This window comes from Thermobia domestica, chromosome 1 (assembly GCF_964235325.1).
Source record: "Thermobia domestica chromosome 1, izTheDome1.hap1.1, whole genome shotgun sequence".
Taxonomy (NCBI): Eukaryota; Metazoa; Arthropoda; class Insecta; order Zygentoma; family Lepismatidae; genus Thermobia; species Thermobia domestica.
Window position 1 is genome coordinate 254,754,036 of NC_137454.1, and position 22,739 is coordinate 254,776,774.

Consider the following 22,739-nt stretch of genomic DNA (forward strand, 5'->3'; position numbering starts at 1 on the left):
GCCAGATATCAGAACCGTGTCAAAAGATAGTTTGGCTAAACTTAATCACTGCTTATTTGTCTTGAATAGAATTAAGGTAGGTGTCAAACAATCCTCGGCACAAGGTTCGTTACAGTTCACAGCGCGAATACCACTGACCCACCGCCCCATTTAACTTCCACCCAAACTAATACCTAGCTAAAATCGTTTCATGGAAAAATATAAACAAGATACTCAAATATAACAAAAACAAACAAATATAAACAAAATATAAATAAAAATATAAATAAGAAAATATAAGCAACTTGTGTGAGTGCCTTAATGACTTACTCGAGATTTCCTTATTTAACTCAAAAACAAGTTATATACACATTCCTTAATGAGGAAAATATCACGAAACGTTCTGCAAGTTGAGGCTACGCCATTGGCAGAGCCATAACTTGTGGGTGCAGGGGACAACTGCATTCCCCCCAGAGAAGCTCCCCGCCATTCGAAGGGGCCCATTTTGAGACAAAAGTTTCTTACTCCATATACGATAGGGACATGAAATTAGAAATAAAACATCAAATAAGGTCGCTACATTACATAAACAAAACAGTACATAAAAGGTAAATAGAACAAAAATGAGTCTTGGACCCATTTCAGTAAAAAATGTCTACTATTAGGAGCTCTAGAAATAATATTTATTCGTATGGCTTTGAGATTTATCAATATTGTCCTCTTAATAATTTTGTCATGTATGGAATGGGCTCAGGGAATAACTATCGGAACCGCAAAACTTTGTCGTGCAGGAGGGCCCACAGACTCCGGGAGGCCCATGAAGATTAAGAGAAAGTTGGAAGAGTGGACCCAAGAATCAGAAGAACAACTTTTTCTAGAGGGCCCAAATAAGCTCATTAATCCTTGCCCCGTCAGAAAAATCTAAGTTACGGCGCTGCTCATCGGTTGCAGGGATAGTCCTGATTTACATTGCATTTCGTCTTTTACATAACTCCTAATTTCCAAAGAAGAAAAGACGACAGAAATTATTTTCATATTCTTTAAGTTGTATCAGCACATGTAGAAATAGACAGTTCTATGTTTATGTTCCATAACTACTAGTTTATTTTCTTATATTCATATGAGGAGTTCGTGGCAAATTGAGGCCACATCATCATGAGGCGCAATCCACTAGGGGTTCGAATTCCTCTGAAGAGCAAGGTCAGAATTTTAATTGTCCTCAGTATTTCTGTGTTCGTGCCCTTGTAGTGTTTGGAATACGGCGAAAGGACACGAAGTGCAAGTGGCGAACAATACTCTGGTTGGAGCTATTTGTTTAAAAGAAATTGTGAAAGCAGGAAATCGCATTGCAGCTACTTGGGTTCAAATCCCGTCATAGCAAATATTAATTTTTCTAAATGGGAAGATAATGTTTATGTAATTGGTGTTGTAATTATGTCATACCTTTATTATTATTATTATTATTATTATTATTATTATTATTATTAATAATAATAATAATAATACCACAGAAGGAAAGAAAAATTACATAGTCGAAGGTATTGATAGGAACAGAAAATATATAGAGTATGTCAGATGTTTCTTAGGTTTACACATGAACGCAATAATATTATTACGTTTATGGATTTACAGATAGAACTATCATTTTATGACAAGAAATGGAATATCAAAATTTGTTAGCTGATAACAGTAATGCATTTTGTTTCGCCCTTCTTCTAAGTAGAAAGGTGATGTGACATCTTAAATAGATTCATTCCCGTGACTAGCGTTGCAATTTGTGCACAGCTACGAACAATTCCTTGGAACTCATTTTTGGCCCATACTACAGCAGTAAGGACGTGTTTAGCCCTTGTATTCATCAATTCTTGTCCAAACACGTTACTTGCCAGACGGTTACGAATGAAGTTGATACGGATGACGTAATTTTGTGTTGTTGGCGTATCACCTGTGAATGAGGTCGTCTCAACTCTTAGACGCAGAGAAATTGAATACTTTTAATGTTAGTATACATCAGAAGTATCTGTTTTGTAGATTGTAAAAATTAACTGAATTACCACACCCGGAATAGAACTCGCGTCCCCAACATTACGGAACTAACGCTTAAGCCACTACTCTAAGACATCACTGTTCTTGGACAAGGAAAAAATGGAGCTGTATTGAATTCAGTAATTACACACTTTTACGATTACAGTGTAATAATGCTGAAACTTTCTGATTTCAGTCATGATAAAAAAGTAAAGTATTATGCAGAAAGAGTAGTCCAGAGAAGTCAACTTTAAATTGACAACTCACATGTACGGAGACGCTTCCATATGCTGTCGCCTCGGGCACTGATTTTTCAGGGCACGGCATTGGGCAAATACTTATATTGATTGGAATCTGGAGTTTCATGCACTGGATTATTTTTTCTAAAGTTAATTAATTTAACGAACCTCCCTAGTACCTTGTTTCCTATTTTTACGCGTTTTACTCACTTTTACAGTTTTTCCACTAAGTCTTTATGAAGAGAGACAAAAACACAGAAACATTGAGGAGAGTAAAAATCACAAACACTATTCGCGCGTTCTTCCCTTGCCTGAAGTAAAACAATAAAATATGGAGAATATGCAATTTTTGGTCTTCCGTTTTCTATGTATTGTCAAATCTCTAAACCCAAACCAAACAAAGAGCAATACTACTATACAAAACGCTCAACATCTTAGCTACTCATGACATAACTATTGCATACGAATAACTCCAGTATATCCACAAATCATCATTTGTCATATTTTACCGAAAGACGTCATGACTTTTCTGACAACCTGATACTTTAAATGTTGTTAATACGCGAAGTTCATTGATCTCAGCACTTATTCACTTACTCTCTTATGATCATCACAACCTTTAGGGTACTTCCCGTAGATATTGAAAAGTGAAATGTGTTGATTATTGGCTTTGTGTAGCATGCAAGTAAACAAATATAAAGCAACAGGACGATATTTCCCTGCACTAAGTCCCCTTCAATGGAGTGTGTTTGTTTATTCAACAAAAAGACGTGAAATCCAATCAGAAAATTCATAAAATATAAAATAATAATATATTATGCAATAATAATGATAATAATAATAATAAAGGAATAACATAATTACAATATCAATTACGTAAACAATACCTTCCAATCTAAAAATAATAATAAATGCCACACCGGGATTCGGACCCGGGTGACTGTAATGGCAGTTCTCTACTCTCACACTTTTCCATCAATTCCTCAGACAAAGATAAGAAAATAAACTAGTAGTTATGTTAGATAATCATATCACACACTATTTCTACACGTGTTGGTATAATTCAGAGAATGTGAAAATAATTTCTATCGTCTTTTCTTCTTTGGAAACTAGAAGGTAAAGAAGAATTGTAGGGATAGGCACGTGCGAATTCGAAAGAGTTTTCACTCAAACTCGAATGGACTCAAAACAGACATCTTTGAGCTCGACCCGAGAACTCAACTCGAAAAATTTCCTCCAACTTGACTTGAATTTGACTCGAGTTTCGATTTGAGTCGAGTTAAAACGAAGAAAATCGAGCCAAATGTTGTGTGTAGTTTCATGTACTTTCTTCCAGTGTCCTATATAAACAATATAATTGTTATCATTGATGCTACTACTACTACCACTACTACTACTGTTTATTATTATTATTATTATTATTATTATTATTATTATTATTATTATTATTATTATTATTATTATTATTATTACTTTTATTATGGATCCGTATAGTAAAACTGCAAGCTTATTTTAATGAAAAAAGTGTTATGAAAATTTAAAAAATCCTTGGGGAAGGTTTGAACGCACGCCAAAAAGTATTCTCATTACTAGAACGTTGTCCTCGAACACACGGCCACGAGGGCCGACAGCAGTTTGTTTTAATTTCAACTATATGTAGGTCATGACTCTTGATGTCCTATCTGTATCGAACAATAAGATCAGAGGATATCTGAAATTCTTGAAATCTCCCGCACACCAAGGTCTGCAGGGTCTTTAGTTACGCCTCTGGGCCCGTTCCATACACGACAAATTAATTGAGGGGACCATATTAACAAATCTTACAATAATATACGAATATTAATTATTTCTAGTGCTCCTAATAGTAGATATTTTTTTTACTGAAATGGGCCCACGACTCATTGTTGTTTTATTTACCTTTAGTGTGCTGTTCTGTTTATGTAATGTATTGAACCTGTTTGATGCTTCACTTTTAATTTCATTTTCGTATCGTATATGGAGTAAGACAATTTTGTCTTAAAATGGGAACCCTTTGAAAGGCGGGAAGCTTCCCTGGGGGTAGGGGCAGTGGTCCCCTGCCCCCATAAGTTACGGCCCGTCGTCGTGACAATCCTTTTTTCTTAATTGGAAGGTATTGTTTTCGTAATTGTGTATATATATATTTACTCGCTATTCTTTTAGTATTACATTTAGTGAAACAGTCGCATATATCATGTTTAAACATGTAAAAAAGATCTATTCCATCACACACTTCTACACCTAGCACTCTATTTTCGACAACGACAAACACATTCAATGTTACCAGAACACAGAACAGGAACTGGAGACCACAGTTTAGCACTATACATTTTTAAAAAAGAAAGAAGTCCCTCTAAGTTCAATATCTTAGGCAAATCTTTTCGGAATTAGTGATAAAAAATTGAAATAAGAATATAATGCCAGCGAAGAAATATAAAGGGAAATAGAACGGATTTACCAAATAAACTTAGAAAAACAAATTGCTGTCCATGACCATGAATATACTACTTATTTTAAGTAAAAAATCTCATCCAGCTCTCGTGCTGATGAGAAGGATTTTCAAATGCTGACTACATTTCCTCTCTGTATTGCTAGGCTTATTCGTTGTATTAAATCGTGTTTGGTTCTTGGGTTTCCTGACTTCTTAATTAAAGTTGATCCTAACTCATTCAAAAATTCACTGGCTTCTTCGCTAAAAACCCCCATCGTTTCTGTAGCAAAGGCAACAAAAAGATGATGTTCTTTCAGTCTGGAGTACTTTGTACGTTTACGTTTAACGGCTGCTTCTGCTGCATTCCCTGTTTCCTCACAAGTTAATGTTATGTATGAAGGAGCGAAAGTATCAACACATGCTACATCCCATACAAGACTCCGGCTCATTTTCCAAGGGATTAAAGTTACTCCGTCCGGTCTTTTACCATAATTTCGATACAATCCTTGTGACTCAATGATTCTAGGACCATCGATGCTGGCGAGTGTTCGTTTGATTATTTGGTTTAATTTCGTGTGAAGTGTGATTCTACCACCACTTCTAATGCCGCTCAAAGCATGTAAACCTTTCTCGTCCACTCGATCTTGACACGCACATGTGAATGGGTGGCAAACATTTAGTCCCAAGCATAATGCTACATATATTTTGAAAATATTATCGTCTAAAAAAGTTCCGATTTTTTTTGAAGGTGTAGCTTTTAACCAGGCGCCAGACTCTTTTTTCTGAAGTGCTTTTAGGCGAGCAACGTCAAAACTATTTTGTGAAATTACCTCCTTCCCAGCTATCTCGTTTAGTAGGATTTCATCCCATTTTCTTTGCGATTCCTTGGCCTCCGGAATAGTATTATTATAGATGCCTTTCCATAATTCCAATGCTTCTGACAGATGAGGGATTTTCACTTCGTAAACTGAAATTTTCAAAATGTTGGAGGCTAGTGACAACACCCCACAGCAAGAAGACAGAAACGCAGGAAGGCTCAAATCGGATGTTCTTCGAATAATGATAATAATAATAATAATAATAATAATAATAACAATAATAATAACAATAATAATAATAATAATAATAATAATAATTATTATTATTATTATTATTATTATTATTATTATTATTATTATTATTACTATTGCAAAGTCGAGACTTGGCTACATATTTTATATGTTATGAATTCTTTGATTGGATTTCACGTCTTTTTGTTGAATAATCAACACAGTGCACTTTAGGGGGTTTGAGGAGGGAAATATCATCCTGTTGCTTTTCATTCGTTTACTTGCACGCTACGCCAAGCCCGGATACTACATATCACCTTTCTATACCTACGGGAAGTACCCTAAAGGCTGTGATGATCATAAGAGAATAAGCGAATAAGTGATGCGATCAATGAACTTTGCGCATTAACATTTCAAATATCAGGTTGTCAGAAAAGTTATGACGTAGTTTGGTAAAATATGACAAATGATGGTTTGTGGATATACTAGAGTTATTCGGATCAAGCAAAAGTTGGTCATGAATAGCTAAGATGTTGAGCGTTTTGTATAGTAGTATTGCTCTTTGTTTGGTTTGGTTTTACAGATTTGATCAGAGATGGCGTGGGTTAATGTAAACTTGATCCACCACTCACCGCGACCCAGTCTGACCCATGATTCACCACCCACCCACTCTGACTCAATACCCATCATGACCCACTCCGACCCACCACCCACCATGAACCACTGATCCACCAAAACACATCGTCATCAACTCTGACACATGATCCACGTCTTCTTTTCTATCGACTAAAGAGTTTATACTTGTAACAAAACCAGGTTGTCAAACTGGTCACTAATCGGAGTTTGGATTTCTACGGTCAATCCCTCAAGTACCGCTCTGTTACAATAATAATGGATCTGACCTTTATGATATAAAATGGTAAAGTGTTTGTCATGGGCAAACTTACGATGAATTTCAATTAAATTATGATCATGGTCCTTGTTAAATTATCGATACTTCTCAGTGGAAAAGCGGATGAAATTTGAAACTCCCAAATCAAGGTACGTAGACCAACATACAGAAGCTTACATTACAAATTTTATGTCTATTTTTCTCGCAACTTTATGGGTGATTGCCCTGTGCTCTAAGCGCTCCATATAATAAACAAACTTTTAACAATTATTATAAAGTGCATGGTAACATGTATGGATATATGACGCTAAGCACTGTATTTTTTGTTTTGAATTGAGTTGATTTTGAGTTTAACATCCCTTTCAGCAGCGAGGCTTTAAGAAAATGGACCTACCCCATGCCGTAAACGTCGCCAACACCTAGTAGTCCACTTGTGGGTAAACGTTTATCGTCAATATAAAGACGAGTCGAAGGATTGCCGCTACTGTCCCACTGTCGGCAGGGTTCCGTCGAGTCGAAACAGATATCTTGCCTCGAGGTGTTGAAGTTACCACCGCGTCGCAGCGAGGACTTCGTTTTGGTCCTCGCTCCTTCGATTCGTCGCGGAGAATCATGAAGGAACCAACACGAACTTTTGCCAGTCATGTGCATGCGGTTATTATTATATATTATTTTTTCCTGACGAATTGTTCCTAAAGTGAGCTCTGGGGGTTAAGAATAACCTCTGCCTCAACATCATGAAGTGAAAAAACTTGAGTGCCATAATTGTATGAATTTAGATGGCAACTGTCGTCCATCATTAGAAAGTGAGTATAGGAGAACTATGAAATAAAGTAAATAGACACGCGTCATTTTCTTATAGAATTACATGGCGAACGCATTTTATCTTATCCCAAACAGTTATCATCTCATATATACGGCTAAAAGAGCACTCTGTTTGACCAAATTAAAAGATCTCAACGATTTATCCCTTTACAAGCGACGTCTCCTTCATAGCCTCCGTGACGAAGTAGGAAGAACACCTGCCCAGTAATCATAAGGCTGGTGGTTTGAGCCTCTACTTTTCTGGTACTTTTTTAAAGTGTCTTTAGACTCACCTTAATGTAATCAAATCACACATATAGGCGATTTAACATCTTTTGGGGGGGGGTAATTTTGTGGTTCATTGGCATTGTGTCGCGTCAGAAGATGCTGTCTACAATGCAGTGAGCAGAGAGAATCAATGGGTCAAAGTGCGTCATAGTGGATGGTGGGTCACGGTGAGTGGTGCGTCGTAGTGGGTCACGGTGGATGATGGCTCGCAGTGGATCACATGCTGTTGACCCACGACCCACTTCAACACTGGATTTGACACCACATTGAAAATGGAAGACCAAAAATTGAATGTTCACCATGTTTTATTGTTTTACTTCAGGCAAGGGAAGAACGCGCGAATCGTGTTTGTGATTTTACTCTCCTCAATGTTTCTGTGTTTTTGTCCCTCTTCTTAAAGAGTTAGTGGAAAAACTGTAAAAGTGAGTAAAACGCGTAAATATAGGAAACAAGGTACTGAGGAAGGTTCGTTAAATTAATTAACTTAAAAATAATCCAGTGCATGAATCATCAGATTCCAATCAATATAAGTATCTGTCCAATGCCATGCCGTGAAAAATCAGAGCCCGAGGCGAGAGCACATGGCAGCACCTCCGTACATATGAGTTGTCAATTTAAAGTTGACTTCTCTGGACTACTCTTTCTGCATAACAGTTTACTATTTTATCATGACTGAAATCAGAAAGTTTCAGCTTTATTACACTGTAATCGTAAAAGTATGTAATTACTGAATTCACTACAGCTCCATTTTTCCTTCTCTCAGAACAGTGATGTCTTAGAGTAGTGGCTTAAGCGTTAGTTTCGTAATGTTTGGGACGCGAGTTCGATTCCGGGTCTGGCAATTCAGTAAATTTTTACAATCTTCAAAACTGATACTTCTGATGTATACTAACATGAAAAATATTCAATTTCTCTGGGTCTATGAGTTGAGACAACTTCCTTTACAGGAGAAACGCCAATAACACAAAATTACGTGATCTGTATCAACCTTCGTAACTGTCTGGCAAGTAACGTGTTTTGACAAGAAATGATTATGAACACATAAGGGCTAAACACGTCCTTACTGCTGTAGTATGGGCCAAAAATGAGTTCCAAGGAATTGTTCGTAGCTGTGCACAAATTGCTAATAGTGATCGAACTTACAGTAGGAATCGCTAGACACGAGAATGATCCAATTTAAGATGTCACCTCACCTTTCTACTTAGAAGAAGGGCGAAACAAAATGCATTACTGTTATCAGCTAACAAATCTTTATATTCTATTCCTTTTCATAAAATAATAATTCTATCTGTAAATCCGTAAACGTAATAATATTATTGCGTTCATGTGTAAACCTAAGAAACATCTGACATACTCTATATATTTTCTGTTCCTATGAATACCTTCGACTATGTTACTTTTTCTTTCCTTCTGTGGTAATAATAATAATAATAATAATAATAATAATAATAATAATAATAATAATAATAATAATAATAATAATACTGAGGACAATTAAAATTCTGACCTTGCTCTTCAGAGGAATTCGAACCCCTAGTGAATTGCGTCTCATGATTAGCAGCCTCATGATCATGTGGCCTCAATTTGCCACAAACTCCTTATATGAATATAACAAAATAAACAAGTAGTTATGGAACATAAGCATAGAACTGTCTATTTTTAAACGTGTTGATACAACTAAAAAATGTGAAAATAATTTCTGTTGTCTTTTCTTCTTTGAAATTAAAGACGAAATGTAATGTAAATCGGGACCATCCCTGCAACTGATGACCAGCGCCGTAACTTAGATTCTTTTCTGAGGAAAGTCTTTGGCGTGGGAGACCCGGGTTCAATTCCCGGCGGGAGCTCATGTGGTTAGGATTCCACGTTAATCAGTAGGTGCACGTCTCATATAGCCTCGCTGCTGAACGGGACGTTAAACTCAAAATCAACTCAACTCTTTTCTGGGGGCAAGCATTAATAAGCTTATTTGGGCCCTAGAGAAAGTTCATTTCTAATTACTGGGCCCCCTCCTCCAACTTTCTCTTCATCTTTATGTGCCCACCGTAGCCTGTGGGCCCTCCCGCACCGCAAGGTCTACGGTTCCGTTAGTTACTCCCTGGGCCCATTCCATACATGGCAAAATTGTTAAGGGGACAATATTGATAAATCTCAAAGCCATACGAATAAATATTACTCAAATGGGTCCACGATTCATTTTTGTTCTATTTACCTTTTGTGTGTTGTTTTGTTTATGTAATGTAGTGATCCTATTTGATGCTTCATTTCTAATTTCATGTCCCTATCGTATATAGAGTAAGTATATATATATATATTGTTCTTGATAAACCAAAACATTACCATCTAATTAATATGCAGTATGTTCACATTTCCCTCGCGGGACAATGCTGTTTTATATTTAAAAAATGAGGCTTTGGCAAGTGGACAGTGATACTTCTAATGCTGTTCAAATACTAATTCAGCCCCTACTAGTACTCCTGAGAAGGGGGAATCGTGACATGTAAAAATAATTGAGAATGACCGATATTAGTGTCGAATCCATAATTTTTAGGGTTTCTAAGTTAATTGGTGACAGTTTCGGCGGCCTTCAAGTCCAAGATCAGCTCCCATGAAATTAAAATGAAATCTTTGAGTTTTACGTCCCACGATAATGCCGGTTAGTCTAAAGGAGACGGTGATGATGAGTAATGAATGAAGTGGTGCAATGAAGAAAGTGGGAGGAAACGGGAAAACCCCGAGGAAACCCACGCTAGATCAGCTCCCAGTTGGGGAAAGACCTCCTAGCAGTCCTAGGGTTAAGGATGGAGAGACATAAAAATGATTGAAAAATTTCAATATTAGTATCGAATTCATAGTTTTCGGGGTCGCTTAGATAAATAGTGACACTCCCGTTGCCGTTTAAGTCCGATTTTAAGCCCACATTAGCACCCGGTGAGAGAATGAAGTTGTGACACGTAAAAATATCAGAAACGACCGGTATTAGTGTCGAATCATTAGTTTTCAACGTTGTTTAGTTAATTGGTGGCAGTCCTGATACCATTTAAGCCCAAGTTCAGCCCCCAGTAGTGCAAACACCCTTAGCCCTCCTAGGAGGAGCAGGAGGAGCATACATAAAAATGATATAAAACGACCGATATTGATGTCGAATCCACAGTTTTCAGGGTCACTTAGATAAAGAGTGACACTCCAGATGCTATTTAAGTTGCACTCCAGCCCCCATTAGCACTTCGGGAAGGTCATATTGTGTAAAAATAATTGAAAATTATTGATATTAGCGTCGAATCCATAGTTTTTAGAATCCCGCGCTTCGTTATTTATCCAATTTATTTCTTTATTTTCAAATATTGTGTGTAAGCGTTACTCTTCCCGTGTGAACCCGGGCAGTTCAGCTAGTAACAAAATAACCCCCATTCCGGAGCGAGGGAAGTATGAGAAATTAATTGACTTTCTTGGTCATAACTCGTGCAATGTACCATCCAGAAATTTCTACGCTCTATGGGCATAAGTATCCCACGTGTGAAAGACAGGTATCTAATATCTAAAATTTTCATTTTTGTATCTGATGATCGTGGATACTGGTGTAAGTAAATTTACGAGGAGCAACAGAGGCCATGTGTCTAGCTCTCATAGAATTGGAACTAATCGTAAGACCTGCAGAAGATTAACGAACCTAGGAAGATTTCTTCAATAATTTTGCAGTTAATAAAGAAGTTCAGAACTCATTTAATTTCTGTTTCTTTATTTTCGTTTTGAAAGTACTAAATTTAATTTAACAGTCGGAGGTCAATTAAATTAATTCTAGTGAGGTTTGCTATAGGATTAAATGTCTCAATGTTCTGTATTTTTTGTACGAGTAAATCGTGACATTGTTGTTAATATATTTATCAATTGGCCATGAATATGTTGTCTTAGTATGGTATCCTAAGAGATTATGCCTCCGTTCAAGACGAAAGATCTCCGCGAACCGTGAAGTCAGCATTCCCTCCCTCTTCAGTAGTCTTCATTATCTACACGACAGCTCTTTCATTTAATATGCTTTTCTAATCACGTTTGAGAACTTTTGTTAAATAATAATAAAATAAAAATACAGTTAATCAACTTTATGTCAATTTAGGTGAAATTTACATGTATTTAATCGTAAATATCTTGGAGTATGGAGTTTCTCTGTTAAGTTTGAATATTACAGGCGTGTTTAACCTTGTAATAACTATATAGAGTTCTTGAGACACGAAGAATTTGTTATATACTATATGTATATTACTCCGGAATCCATGTCTCTATGGGATGATGGTTTAGTTTGGTTAATGTGTTCTTGGCGCTGACGATTACTTAGTCTATTATAAAGTTAACCAGAAAGAAAGTTCTGTCACTCTTTCACCCACCACCTTCGAACATCAATATGTCACTAAGATGTGCCTGGAAGATCAAAAATAGTCCCCATCAGCGTCGACGGCCTTCTGCCAACGTTCTGGAAGACCATGGATTCCATTGCGGTAGAACTTGCTGGGCCATGAAGCGAAGAAGGTATCAAGTGCATTTTGTACCTCTACTAGAGATTTCAACTGGCGTCCTCTAAGGTGATTGTCCAAGGAATGGAACAGGGGTTAATCGAATGGTGCAATCATGAGAGTATGGCGAATTCAATAGTGTTTCCCATCCAAGGCGTAGAATGTTGTTCCGGGCCATCCTAGCCACTTGGGGTTTAGCGTTGTCCTGTAACGGAAGGACTCCTTTGAGATTCAGAAGTGCTTGCTCCAGAGTTTTGAGTTTCTCTTGAACACGACTAAACTGCTGACAGTACACAGTTGCATTGATGCTCTGACTAGCTGGAAACACTTCCCGATGCACGATGTCACGAAAAGTCCACCAAATACACAGGAGGACCTTCTTCTGGTGTAATGTTGGTATTGACTGTTTTGGAACCGGTTCACGGGATGCTAACCAATGATTTCGGCGCCGTGGAGCTTCGTACAGGACCCACTTCTCATCACATGTCAACATCCTGACCAGAAATGACTCCTTCCTCAGACGAGTCAGCAAAGAAACACAGGTGTCTGCTCGCCTTGCCTTCTGGCCCGGAGTCAAATCATGTGGAACCAATCGACCCAACTTGTAGTGCTTCCCAAGTTGATGGAGATGTTGCCAAATTGTTTCTCCACTCACACTGAATTGTAGTTCCAGCTCCACACATGACTGGCACTGTTCGCCTCAATTTGTACATGAGTTGTTCTTCCGGCATGTGGTGCGTCTTTAAGTGTTTCGTCGCCGTCGTTAAACTTGTTAAACCACCGCTGCACTGTCCGCGTAGTCACGACACCCTCACCAAAGGCCTGGTATATCTTCCGCCTCGCTGCAGTGGCGTTTGACTCCAGTTTGAACTCGTACAGCATACACGTTCTTATGACGCTCTGTGGAGGTCCCATGTTCACTGTATCCTTACACAAGTTCACGGTGTAACTGCGTTTTTGTAAAGACGGAAATAGTGAAGTTACGATGTTTGGCCTGCATCAGAGAAAGTTTTTGGTTATTAAAAAATGAACCAGATTGCACTTTTAGATAGATAGGTGTGTCAGCTTATAAGTATTACAAGTGTAGGTACTTACTCACTACTTCTTCGGAGGATATAGGCGGCTGCCTTCCTCAGCGCGTGTTCAATGGGTGTTCAATCGTTCAGTCATCTGTTTCAAATGTAAGAGTAAACTCAAGCTTCTATTTAAAATGTTATATGTAGATTTTCTTGTAATTAATTGTAATGAAACGAAACTATTGATAATACCAGCAGGCCTGTTTATGTCATTCACCCCAGCTCAATGAATATAGTTCAAAATTGAATGACTTCAAATTTGTTAACAGTTTCGTTTTCTTTGATGAAAATTATAAATTTTATTGATTTTTTCAAAATTGGTGTAGACAGCTAAACCATGAAAACGTAACAAAATATAAAAAAATGTACCTGAGATGAAGAAAACAAAACAGATTTTGACGGAGATTTGCAATTCTTTGTTTTAAATGGAATAATTTTTACTACAGGTGGTTAACTTAGTCTATCATCTTTAATCAGACGGAGTTTTGCTGCAGTGAAGTAATTTATAAAAGGGATATTGCATCATGAATCATAAAGGACTGATTTCTCGAGTGTATGCCTTTTGTGATAATCATATTAATAAAGGAATTAAGTTAGCCTCAGATCATTTTAAACAAGAAAATGTGCCTAAAACAACTATATATCCCAATATTCGTCGTTGGGAAAAGGGAATATCACCCAATCGGAAATAGGAATCAGACCGGAAAGCAGTTGTAATGAACAAATCGTCGATTGGAGCAACAAGTCAACAACTAATCTGGAAAATCAATGGGAATGTTAGACAAACAATTCAAATGTAGCCAGTCTTATAGTAAAAACTCTAAAGAGCACATGCGAAATACAATACAGAGAAAAATACAAGATCCAGGGAGAAGTAAGAAGCAGCAACAATAACTTCACACACGTGCACACGTTTGATGGAGGAATTTCGTGGAAAGCAATTTATTTTGTTTCGACAGAATTGTAATGTTGAAGTGGAGGGAAATCATTACATGCTGTGATATATTGTTCTAAATAGTGTTTAGTTTCACTCAAAAGCTAGATTTATATAATCCATAGCAAGATTATTAAAATTAATGGGCTTTATGTAGAGTCGTTCTGACGCGTGATTAGTGCTATACTAGAGTTCGACTGACATGTTTCCTATAGTAGTCAGGCCTTTAGTATGACGCTAATCATTCAAAACGACTCTGCTTAAGTCCTAAAATGTTTACAAACTTAGGGGTCCTCAACCGTTTACAATTGCTTTCTTCTTTTCCATTATTGTGTTTGGTTGAACAAGCCTCTCTTAATATCGCGGAAAGAGTTAAATTCTCTTGCTGTAGTCCGTAATTCTTATTTATTCCACTTCATTAGCTAACACAACATACTGTAAATTCTCGCATTAGTTTATGATATTTTGGCATATACCCTATCATGAGAACACCTTCGAACTATAGAGTGAATAGAGTATCCTGGAAACTTTGTTTATTAGGAAATAATTTTATAATCTATCTTTGTTCTATTCTGTATTTTTTCTTTTACTTTTTCCTTCCTTCTCTACCCTCTATGTCTCCCCAAACTTCTTTTGTACAAAATTAGTTGAAATTTGCGATTGTTTGTCTTCTTGTTTATGTTTTATTTTTAGCTATTTATTTATTTACCTATATCAATTTTTGCTAACTTAGTTTCTTTGCAGTTGTTTTATACTAATTTAACTTCTGTACTAATCTGTTGCATATATCCAATTTACCAAATGAACATCCACACAACAGATATTTTTGTTACTGCAGGTTTATTTTATTCTGGCGGTTTGGACAGGAATTCTCAAGAACTATTACTTACTTGTTATGTACTTTCAAATGCATAATCTATATTGCAATTAACATGATTTGTATCCGTATTTTACAGACTTCATTGCGTGGAAAACTGAAAAGGAAGGAACTCCATTCATCAGGACTCTATGTGAAGAACTCATAAAGAATTCACCACAGAATGACCTACTCAGCATTATGACTATTGTGATACGCCGTGTTGCCATTGAGTTTGAGTCTTATGATCCAGAAGAACCAGAATTCGATAAACAGAAACAAGTTCCATCTGTTCACACAAGGCTGATGCGCGACGTTTATTTTCGCTGAGTCACTTTAGTTTAAGCAAGAAAGAAAACACTTGGCTATGACCAAAGAATTATGATGAGGTTTTGTACTCTTTTTTAAAAGTATTTTAATGGCTGAAATATATTTAGGAACCAATGGTTTTAACGAATTAAATAGTGAAGAAATATGCGGAATGTACTTAAGCAAGATACTAAAATATCTACATACCTTAGGACATTGTCTCTGAAACCCATAATTAAATAGCAAGAGATACTAAGACTACTATTATTTCAACTGCATGTCGAGATATTCAATTATGTATGATTTTGAAAATTGTTATACTGTCCTAACATAACACTTGAGGATATTAGTGAGTTAACTTTCCTCACTGCCTCTATGGAATTATACCATATGTTATCAAAATGTGTTTCATGATTTTCAAATGTATCTAATAATGAAGAAGTACAGAATTACAATAGTGTACACTAATTCTTTTTCTTTTGTAGTTATATCTAATATCCTGTTACGTTTTTTTAAATAATCGAAAAAAATTGAAATTTGAAATTCATGGAACTATTGAACATGGAAAACTTATTAAAATGTTACTAATCCGATGTTGTTAGAAGTATTAGAGTAGAGTAGTCTCTCATAGAAAGACAATTTGCGCTAAGTACACAAGGGAATCAAGTTCATGTTTGATCATTTTGGACATATTTCATCTTTAAGATCTGTATCTAAAACTCCGTTTAAAGCTTAAAAAGTTAATGTACAGATATTGTAAATAACTCATATAACTTTACAAAAAACATAACTTTCCATGTACTTAAGCATACTCTACAAACATTATGAATCTTTTTCTCACATCTTTAATAATTGAACATTATTTCCTTGTTCTCTGAACGCCTAAATTTTTGGAGTTGGAAGTGATGTTTTCTGCCATTTATAGTAGAGTAATTTTAAATGCAATTTTATTAGTTAAAACATTGCATTATTGTAAACAAGATATATGTCATTAATCATTTATGGTTAATCATTCTTTGATCCGAAGATGTGGTCGTGTAACGAGTATATCATTTTCGTATGCTGCTTATAACAGAAGATCCATGTTTCGTGTAGTCTTGGAGCTGAAATGAATATTAAACACGCGTGTATTTCGTTCGTGTGATCCTGGGTTCGATTCCCGGCGAGAGGTTCTTGCCTTAGATAAAACTCCAATAATAGTTTGAATCTCACTTTTAACATTAGATCCGGTCTCATATAGTGAAAACGCTGAAGAGGAACGTTTAAACTCAAGCAAATAAAATCCAATTCAAAGAGATAAAGGGAAAAATGTGACTTATATAACAATTTTGTTTTAACAGATACCCGTAACAAATTGAATGTTGTGTTGTTTTTTAGATATTTCTGTTGTTGATTGGATATAATGTATTAAGAGGCACGATGGCTCAGTGATATAATACTCACCTTAGGTATTAGGGGTACCTAGCTCGATCACGGACCGAGAGAATTTGTGGTAGACAACGGCGTGTTTGTGAGTTTTCTCGGGGTTGTACGATTCTCTTTGACATTCTTACACCATCAGCTATTTCATAATAATTCTCTTTCATCCCTCTCCTTTAGCCTAAAGTGCATAAGCGTGGAACGTACAACTGAAATATTTCATTTAATAGAAGTCCTAATTCATTGACAAAAACAATTTGTTTATATCTTCCCCCAACATCAATTAACTTTTCCTTCCAACTTTCCTATTGGTATAAGTGGAAATGACAAGATGGCACTTTAAAGTATTTTATTCATTATGTGTACATGTGATTTTCTTTTTTGTAAGGTGAAAGGTCATTTAGAAAGTGTTACTTCTTTTCTCTACTAATTGGTTAAACACGATGGGATTACAGTTTTGAGAATTTACAACGTATGAGTGTGTGTGTGTTTAATTTTCCTAACTTTGTTTTTTAACTGATTATACGAGCGTCTCCAGGAGTACATTAGCAATGAAAATGTAAACATATATAGGGATTGTTAAGTTTAATTTTAAAAGTAATAATGCACTATCACTTTCATAAAAGAATAATGATAAGCATTGATAAAAATCTCATTTATAAATGATGACAGTCTGATGTGTTTACACCCGAAGATACTTTTAGCATATTCAAGGAAATTGGCATCTGCAGATATAAATGAAATAAATACGACCTGCCTGAAATAGCAAATAGCTTTCGTTTTGCTAAAAAAAAAAAAAAAAAAAGTCGTTACAATATTAGCTAATATATACTATAGAAGTTAACTCAGACAGCAGTTTATAAATTGATATTTTATTTCGGAGCTCAGAACCGAGCATTTGGCAGAACAAATACGTGTTTGAAATGTCATTACTTAAACCTTTCTCTTTTAAGTAACGCATTCAATAACCTAATAAGTAGAGAGAAGCAAGAGACGAAATTTCATATTTTAAACCATGCCTCGTAGAGCAATGGGAATAGGAATCTTAATGTTTTATGGTATATCGAATCGAAATAGCGTGTTTAAAATTTTCTTATTTCATAATATTTTGAGAAAATGTTCATATTTAGTAAATATCTTAATATATTTTTTAAATATTTATGTGCTTAAAGTAAATCTTTAACTTCCATAAACTCAGTTACTTGCATCACCTTCGCAGTGATATGCCAAAATGTGAAGTGCGTATACTCCCTACCGTGTACAGAAGTATAGCGTACACCAACCAACCAACTCCCACCTCCAGAGAAACACCAGTAGATATTTTTATGTCACTTTACCCTTCGGTAACCATTATCTATCCGTACCGTGATCTTTGTGGATATACACTGTATGCGTATAATTTTATAAATGGTAAATTTATGTCAAAAGCATCGCCTTTCGTAGACTACTTATTACAATATAATTCCTTAATACAGTGACTCCAGTCTAATAATATATGAATACTGTAATTGAGGAGTTTGATGCAATAAGGGCGTAAGTCTGAAACATGCAGTTGGAGAAAAAACGATGTTGAAAATTTAAATAGTGGTTTTTCTTACATAAAACAATGTCATAAGCAGCATTTTATTCCAATACTGAATTGAAATGTTACCAGGAGGTTAAAAAAACATGGCAAAAGCCACAAATGCGTTTGATGGAAAAAGGGCGTAAACTCGCTTACGCAATTATTACACCAAACTTCTCAATTTCTAAGAATGGTATGGGCGTGGCCGATGGAAACGGTAGTGATTACAATTCTGTCACTGAATTAAAAAAAAAAAAAAAAAAAAAACGTTCAGCGTTCACAATTGAGGTATAGGTTAAATAAAAGATGAAATCCGTTTTGTTTTCGTCCGGGTTGTTGGAAGCGACAATATTCCAACGTTGAATTAGAAAATTTAAAAATTGCATACAGTTAACGTAAAATTTAATTTTTAGAAACTTATTTGATGGATTCTTATTTATACTCAACGGTTTTGCTAAGAATTTAGTTTCGGGAAATCAGCATTTATCAAAAAGTAAACAATGAGAGTATCTATTCAATTTTCACTATTTAAATGTAAAGTGAGTATACATTGACCTGTAAAATATTACGTAGGAATACATCGTGTACTCCCCTATACCCTCGACTGCATCTTTACCCTCCTGATTAGGCGCACTTCCTCCCCCCATTTAGAGGAGGGAGACTCCTTTCTTATCAACAGTGATAGAATGTAGTTCATCTCCAATTATACCTACTGCTTGAATGAACTTTTCTAGCAAGTGACTCTTTAATGACATACCTCTTTTGGAGCCACAAGAAGTCCTAAAATCGCAGGGTATCGAATGCCGCAACTCGGGGAAGTTTATCCCATGATCTTGGAACCCCCTTGAAACTAGGGGCTACAATCTCAACCTGCCTACCTGAGATTAGTTTTACGTAAATTATCTCATGCTCACCGGAACCAATGACTAGTGCAATCTTCTCATTTATGAATAGGACGAAACTCTGTTCCCTTGGCAGGCTGTTTCTTCACATTTAGCTCATCTTACTTTTAAATTAATTAATTTATTTATACATATTTCTTGGCATTACCGGCATCTATGGCTTTAAGCCCCTCACGTATGAGGGATGAGCATACTATCAGGGGAAAGGAAGAAATGGAGAATGGGGAATGAAGGAAGCGACCTGGGATTTGTATGTTAACCGCCTTGCCGGCCTCTGCCTGGTGTTAATGAGGAAAACCTAGATAAAAACAGTACTCAGGGATGACTGGCATTAAAAATGTTTTACAACCTGAACATCCCACTCAGAATCTAATCCAAGACTGCCCGTACCAAAGGCAAGAACGTTAGCGATTACGCTACTCGAGACTACTTTTAGACAAAGAAGATGTGAGTGTAGTATTTACTTGTATTCAACATATTTAGCTTTTTCTTAAATAGAGCTTCCTCCTGGTCATGTAGTACGTCTCTTCGGCGCATCAGACTCGGATTCGATTCCCTGTGGAACATCCTGTAGTTTGGATTCTACATTAACCTGTAGGTCTATTTAATCTTGGTGCTGAAAGGTAGACTGAACCAAAATAAATAAACAAATAAAAAGTAGTCCACTATATTCCACAGGAACAGAGATGTGACACTAATGTAAAATGAGGGAACCGAGATGGTGACATGTTGAGGAAGTCTCTATCACATTTTTTTCACTATAGTGGATGGGTACCTGCTCTTCTAAAAACATACCTATAGACCGACGTGTAGATTCGTAGGTGTGGAGTGATTGCTCCATCGAAAACTAAGCGTTTCGTACACAAAACCTTTCCGAAGGGTAATGTGATACGCCCATTAGCACGATGAAGTGAAGTTCATTTCTCAGTTACACTTGCTAGTGGAGAGAACTTCGCGAGCGACTAGGAGTCCATTGGCATATTCACTGTCGGTGCCGGAGCGTTAAGGCAAGCTCGCCTCGCTCTTTTGATGCCGATGCATTTCAATATACACAGTAAAAAAATGGTTGTGTTAATTCAACTCAATTTTAACACAGGTCAGTGGTTCCAGCGTGACTACCACTATGCGGTGTTAGTTCAACACACCCCACGGCGTTTAACACAGGTGGTGTGTTACATCTTTAACATACAACCGGTGTTGAGCCGTGCCGTAAGCGTTAATGAACCACAAAATACTCCCCCAAAAATATGTTGAATCGCCTATATGCGTAATGTACTTACATTATGCTGAGTCTAAAAAAACACTTTAAACAAGTAAAAAAAATCCTCCAGTGACGGGGGGCACGAACCACCAACCTTTCAGTTACTAGCCGCGTGCTATTCCGACTTGACCACGGAGGCGATGAAGAAAACGTCGCTTGTAGAGGGATAAATTGTTGAAGTCTTTTGAATTTGGCTCTTCAGAGTGCTCCTTTAAGCCACGTATATTCGACGATAACCGTTCGGGATAAGATAAAATCTGGTCACCATGTAGACCTAATTTTGTAACAAAATAACGACTGTCTATTTACTTTATTTTATAGTTCTTCCATATTCACTTTCAAATTATCGGCGCCAGTTGCCATCTAATAAAGTTGATGCGTTTGTTGCTTCTAGTACACAATCGCTTATAAAAAGAAGCAATAAATGCATCAAATGTGGGAGATTTTGCATTTTGAATTTTTGCGTATACCTGGATTTGTTTAAATATTTCTTTCTGCTGTGTTTGTCCGTAGCTTCAATTCATAGTCCTTTATAATTAAATGCCCAATATATTTGGCAATCACGCAGAAAACAACACCGAAGATTCTACACTTGTGTTAATTTAACACATGGGTTGTGTGTCATTTCAACTACCGGCACTTGCCAGATTACTTGCCAGATTACACAAATTGATGGCACCAGTCTTTAAGGGTCTTCCTCGAATAGGGTGACCATTATCAAATAACGATATGCGTTCTTGGATATGGTGCACCGTACCTTACGAAGAAAGAGGCCAGAGTTACATGCAAAGGATATAAAGTTGCATTGGGATAACGCAAAAGTAGATACTACACACATGACAACTCAGAAGATTTATCAATTAGGATGGAAAATGGTACCGAAATTCCCATACACTCGCAACTTAGAATCAACGGATTTCTATCTGTTTGGACGACTGGGGGCTCAAAATCATAGGAAACAGTTTAAGAATGACAACGAACTCATTGTGCTTGTGAAACAGCAGTGCAAGGATCAATTTCAACAGAGGTTATAAATGTATCTACATTCGTGCCATTTAAACAAAAAATACTGCAGTGCTGTGAAACCATAAAAACAGTGCTTCTACGTGCAGAATTTCATTTCTTTAATGCTTACTATTACGCAGCTACTGTGGATTATGTGTCCCTTTTTCAGCGATCTTTGTATTTAGTTCATCATCAGACTTACGAAAAAATGTTTGTCACAAACCAGCAAGACCTTATAGTCTACAGCAGTGGTTCCCAACCAAGGGCGCCCCCTAAGGAGCGCAAACTACTCACAGAATTAAACTACATTCCTAATTACGAATATTATGACAGTTGTTACGAAAACGATTAAATCCCATAAAATTACAAAGTAACTAATAAGTAAGAACTATCGTTTCATTAAGAATAAAAGGAACGGGCCACTGAACTCATCTTTCACGCTCCAATTTCTTGACTTAAGTAATGTTATACTACAGTTATTACTGAAGCATTTATTAGTAAAATACAAAGAAACTGATATGGCGTTTTCGGGAATCTTCGTTCGAAGAAAACACCCCAAAGCGTAAAGTAGATATTTTCGCAAGAAGTAATTCACGCAACATTGTTTGTTATTAATGAAATATTATTTATGAAATATGAAGAAAACTGCCTGAGTTATCTTTGAGGAATAGATTCTAATTCGTTTTGCTTTCAATAGGGAAAGAAACCAAAACAATTATCCAGGAAACTGTTAAAATGCATTGCATTTCAAACTTTCTTGCAGTGAGGCTGCACCGCCGATCAATAAGCAACGGTCATGACTAAATGGTTAGGGTTCGCACCTTCGTTCGATTCGCACGTTCAACTGTAGATTCACATCTCACATAGCCTCGGTGCTAAATGGGATCCTAAACCACTAACCAATCAACCTATCCGGTCACTAAGTAAATATTTGCACGTACAAAAGCGGCCAATAATACGGATTGGTGATAGTTTTTGTTGGTCAGTTTGGTGTTACCATTTATCTTTTGCCTACCGAGACAACGCTGAAGCCAAAGTAATGTGATGCCGCACATACTCGGTGTTCCTGGTTTAATTATTATAAGAACAGTATGCCAAAAATGAGCCAAAAATAGTATCAGAAAGTCCAAAGAAACGAATGGCATTGAGATAAGGTGCAATCAAATCACACACTGACAAA

At 36.4% G+C, this 22,739-nt stretch overlaps 1 protein-coding gene across 2 annotated transcripts in view; it reads left to right on the forward strand.

The window, feature by feature from the left end:
- LOC145660510 (caspase-1-like) overlaps nt 1-15,744 on the forward strand; it is a 98,273-nt gene extending 82,529 nt beyond the window's left edge. For both annotated transcript variants that reach the window (XM_081725671.1, XM_081725679.1), the window contains exon 6: nt 15,200-15,744. In XM_081725671.1, coding sequence (XP_081581797.1) covers nt 15,200-15,429 — 230 coding nt within the window. In that variant the 3' untranslated portion in view covers nt 15,430-15,744. The remainder of the gene's footprint in view (nt 1-15,199) is intronic.
- Nucleotides 15,745-22,739: the final 6,995 nt, after the last annotated feature.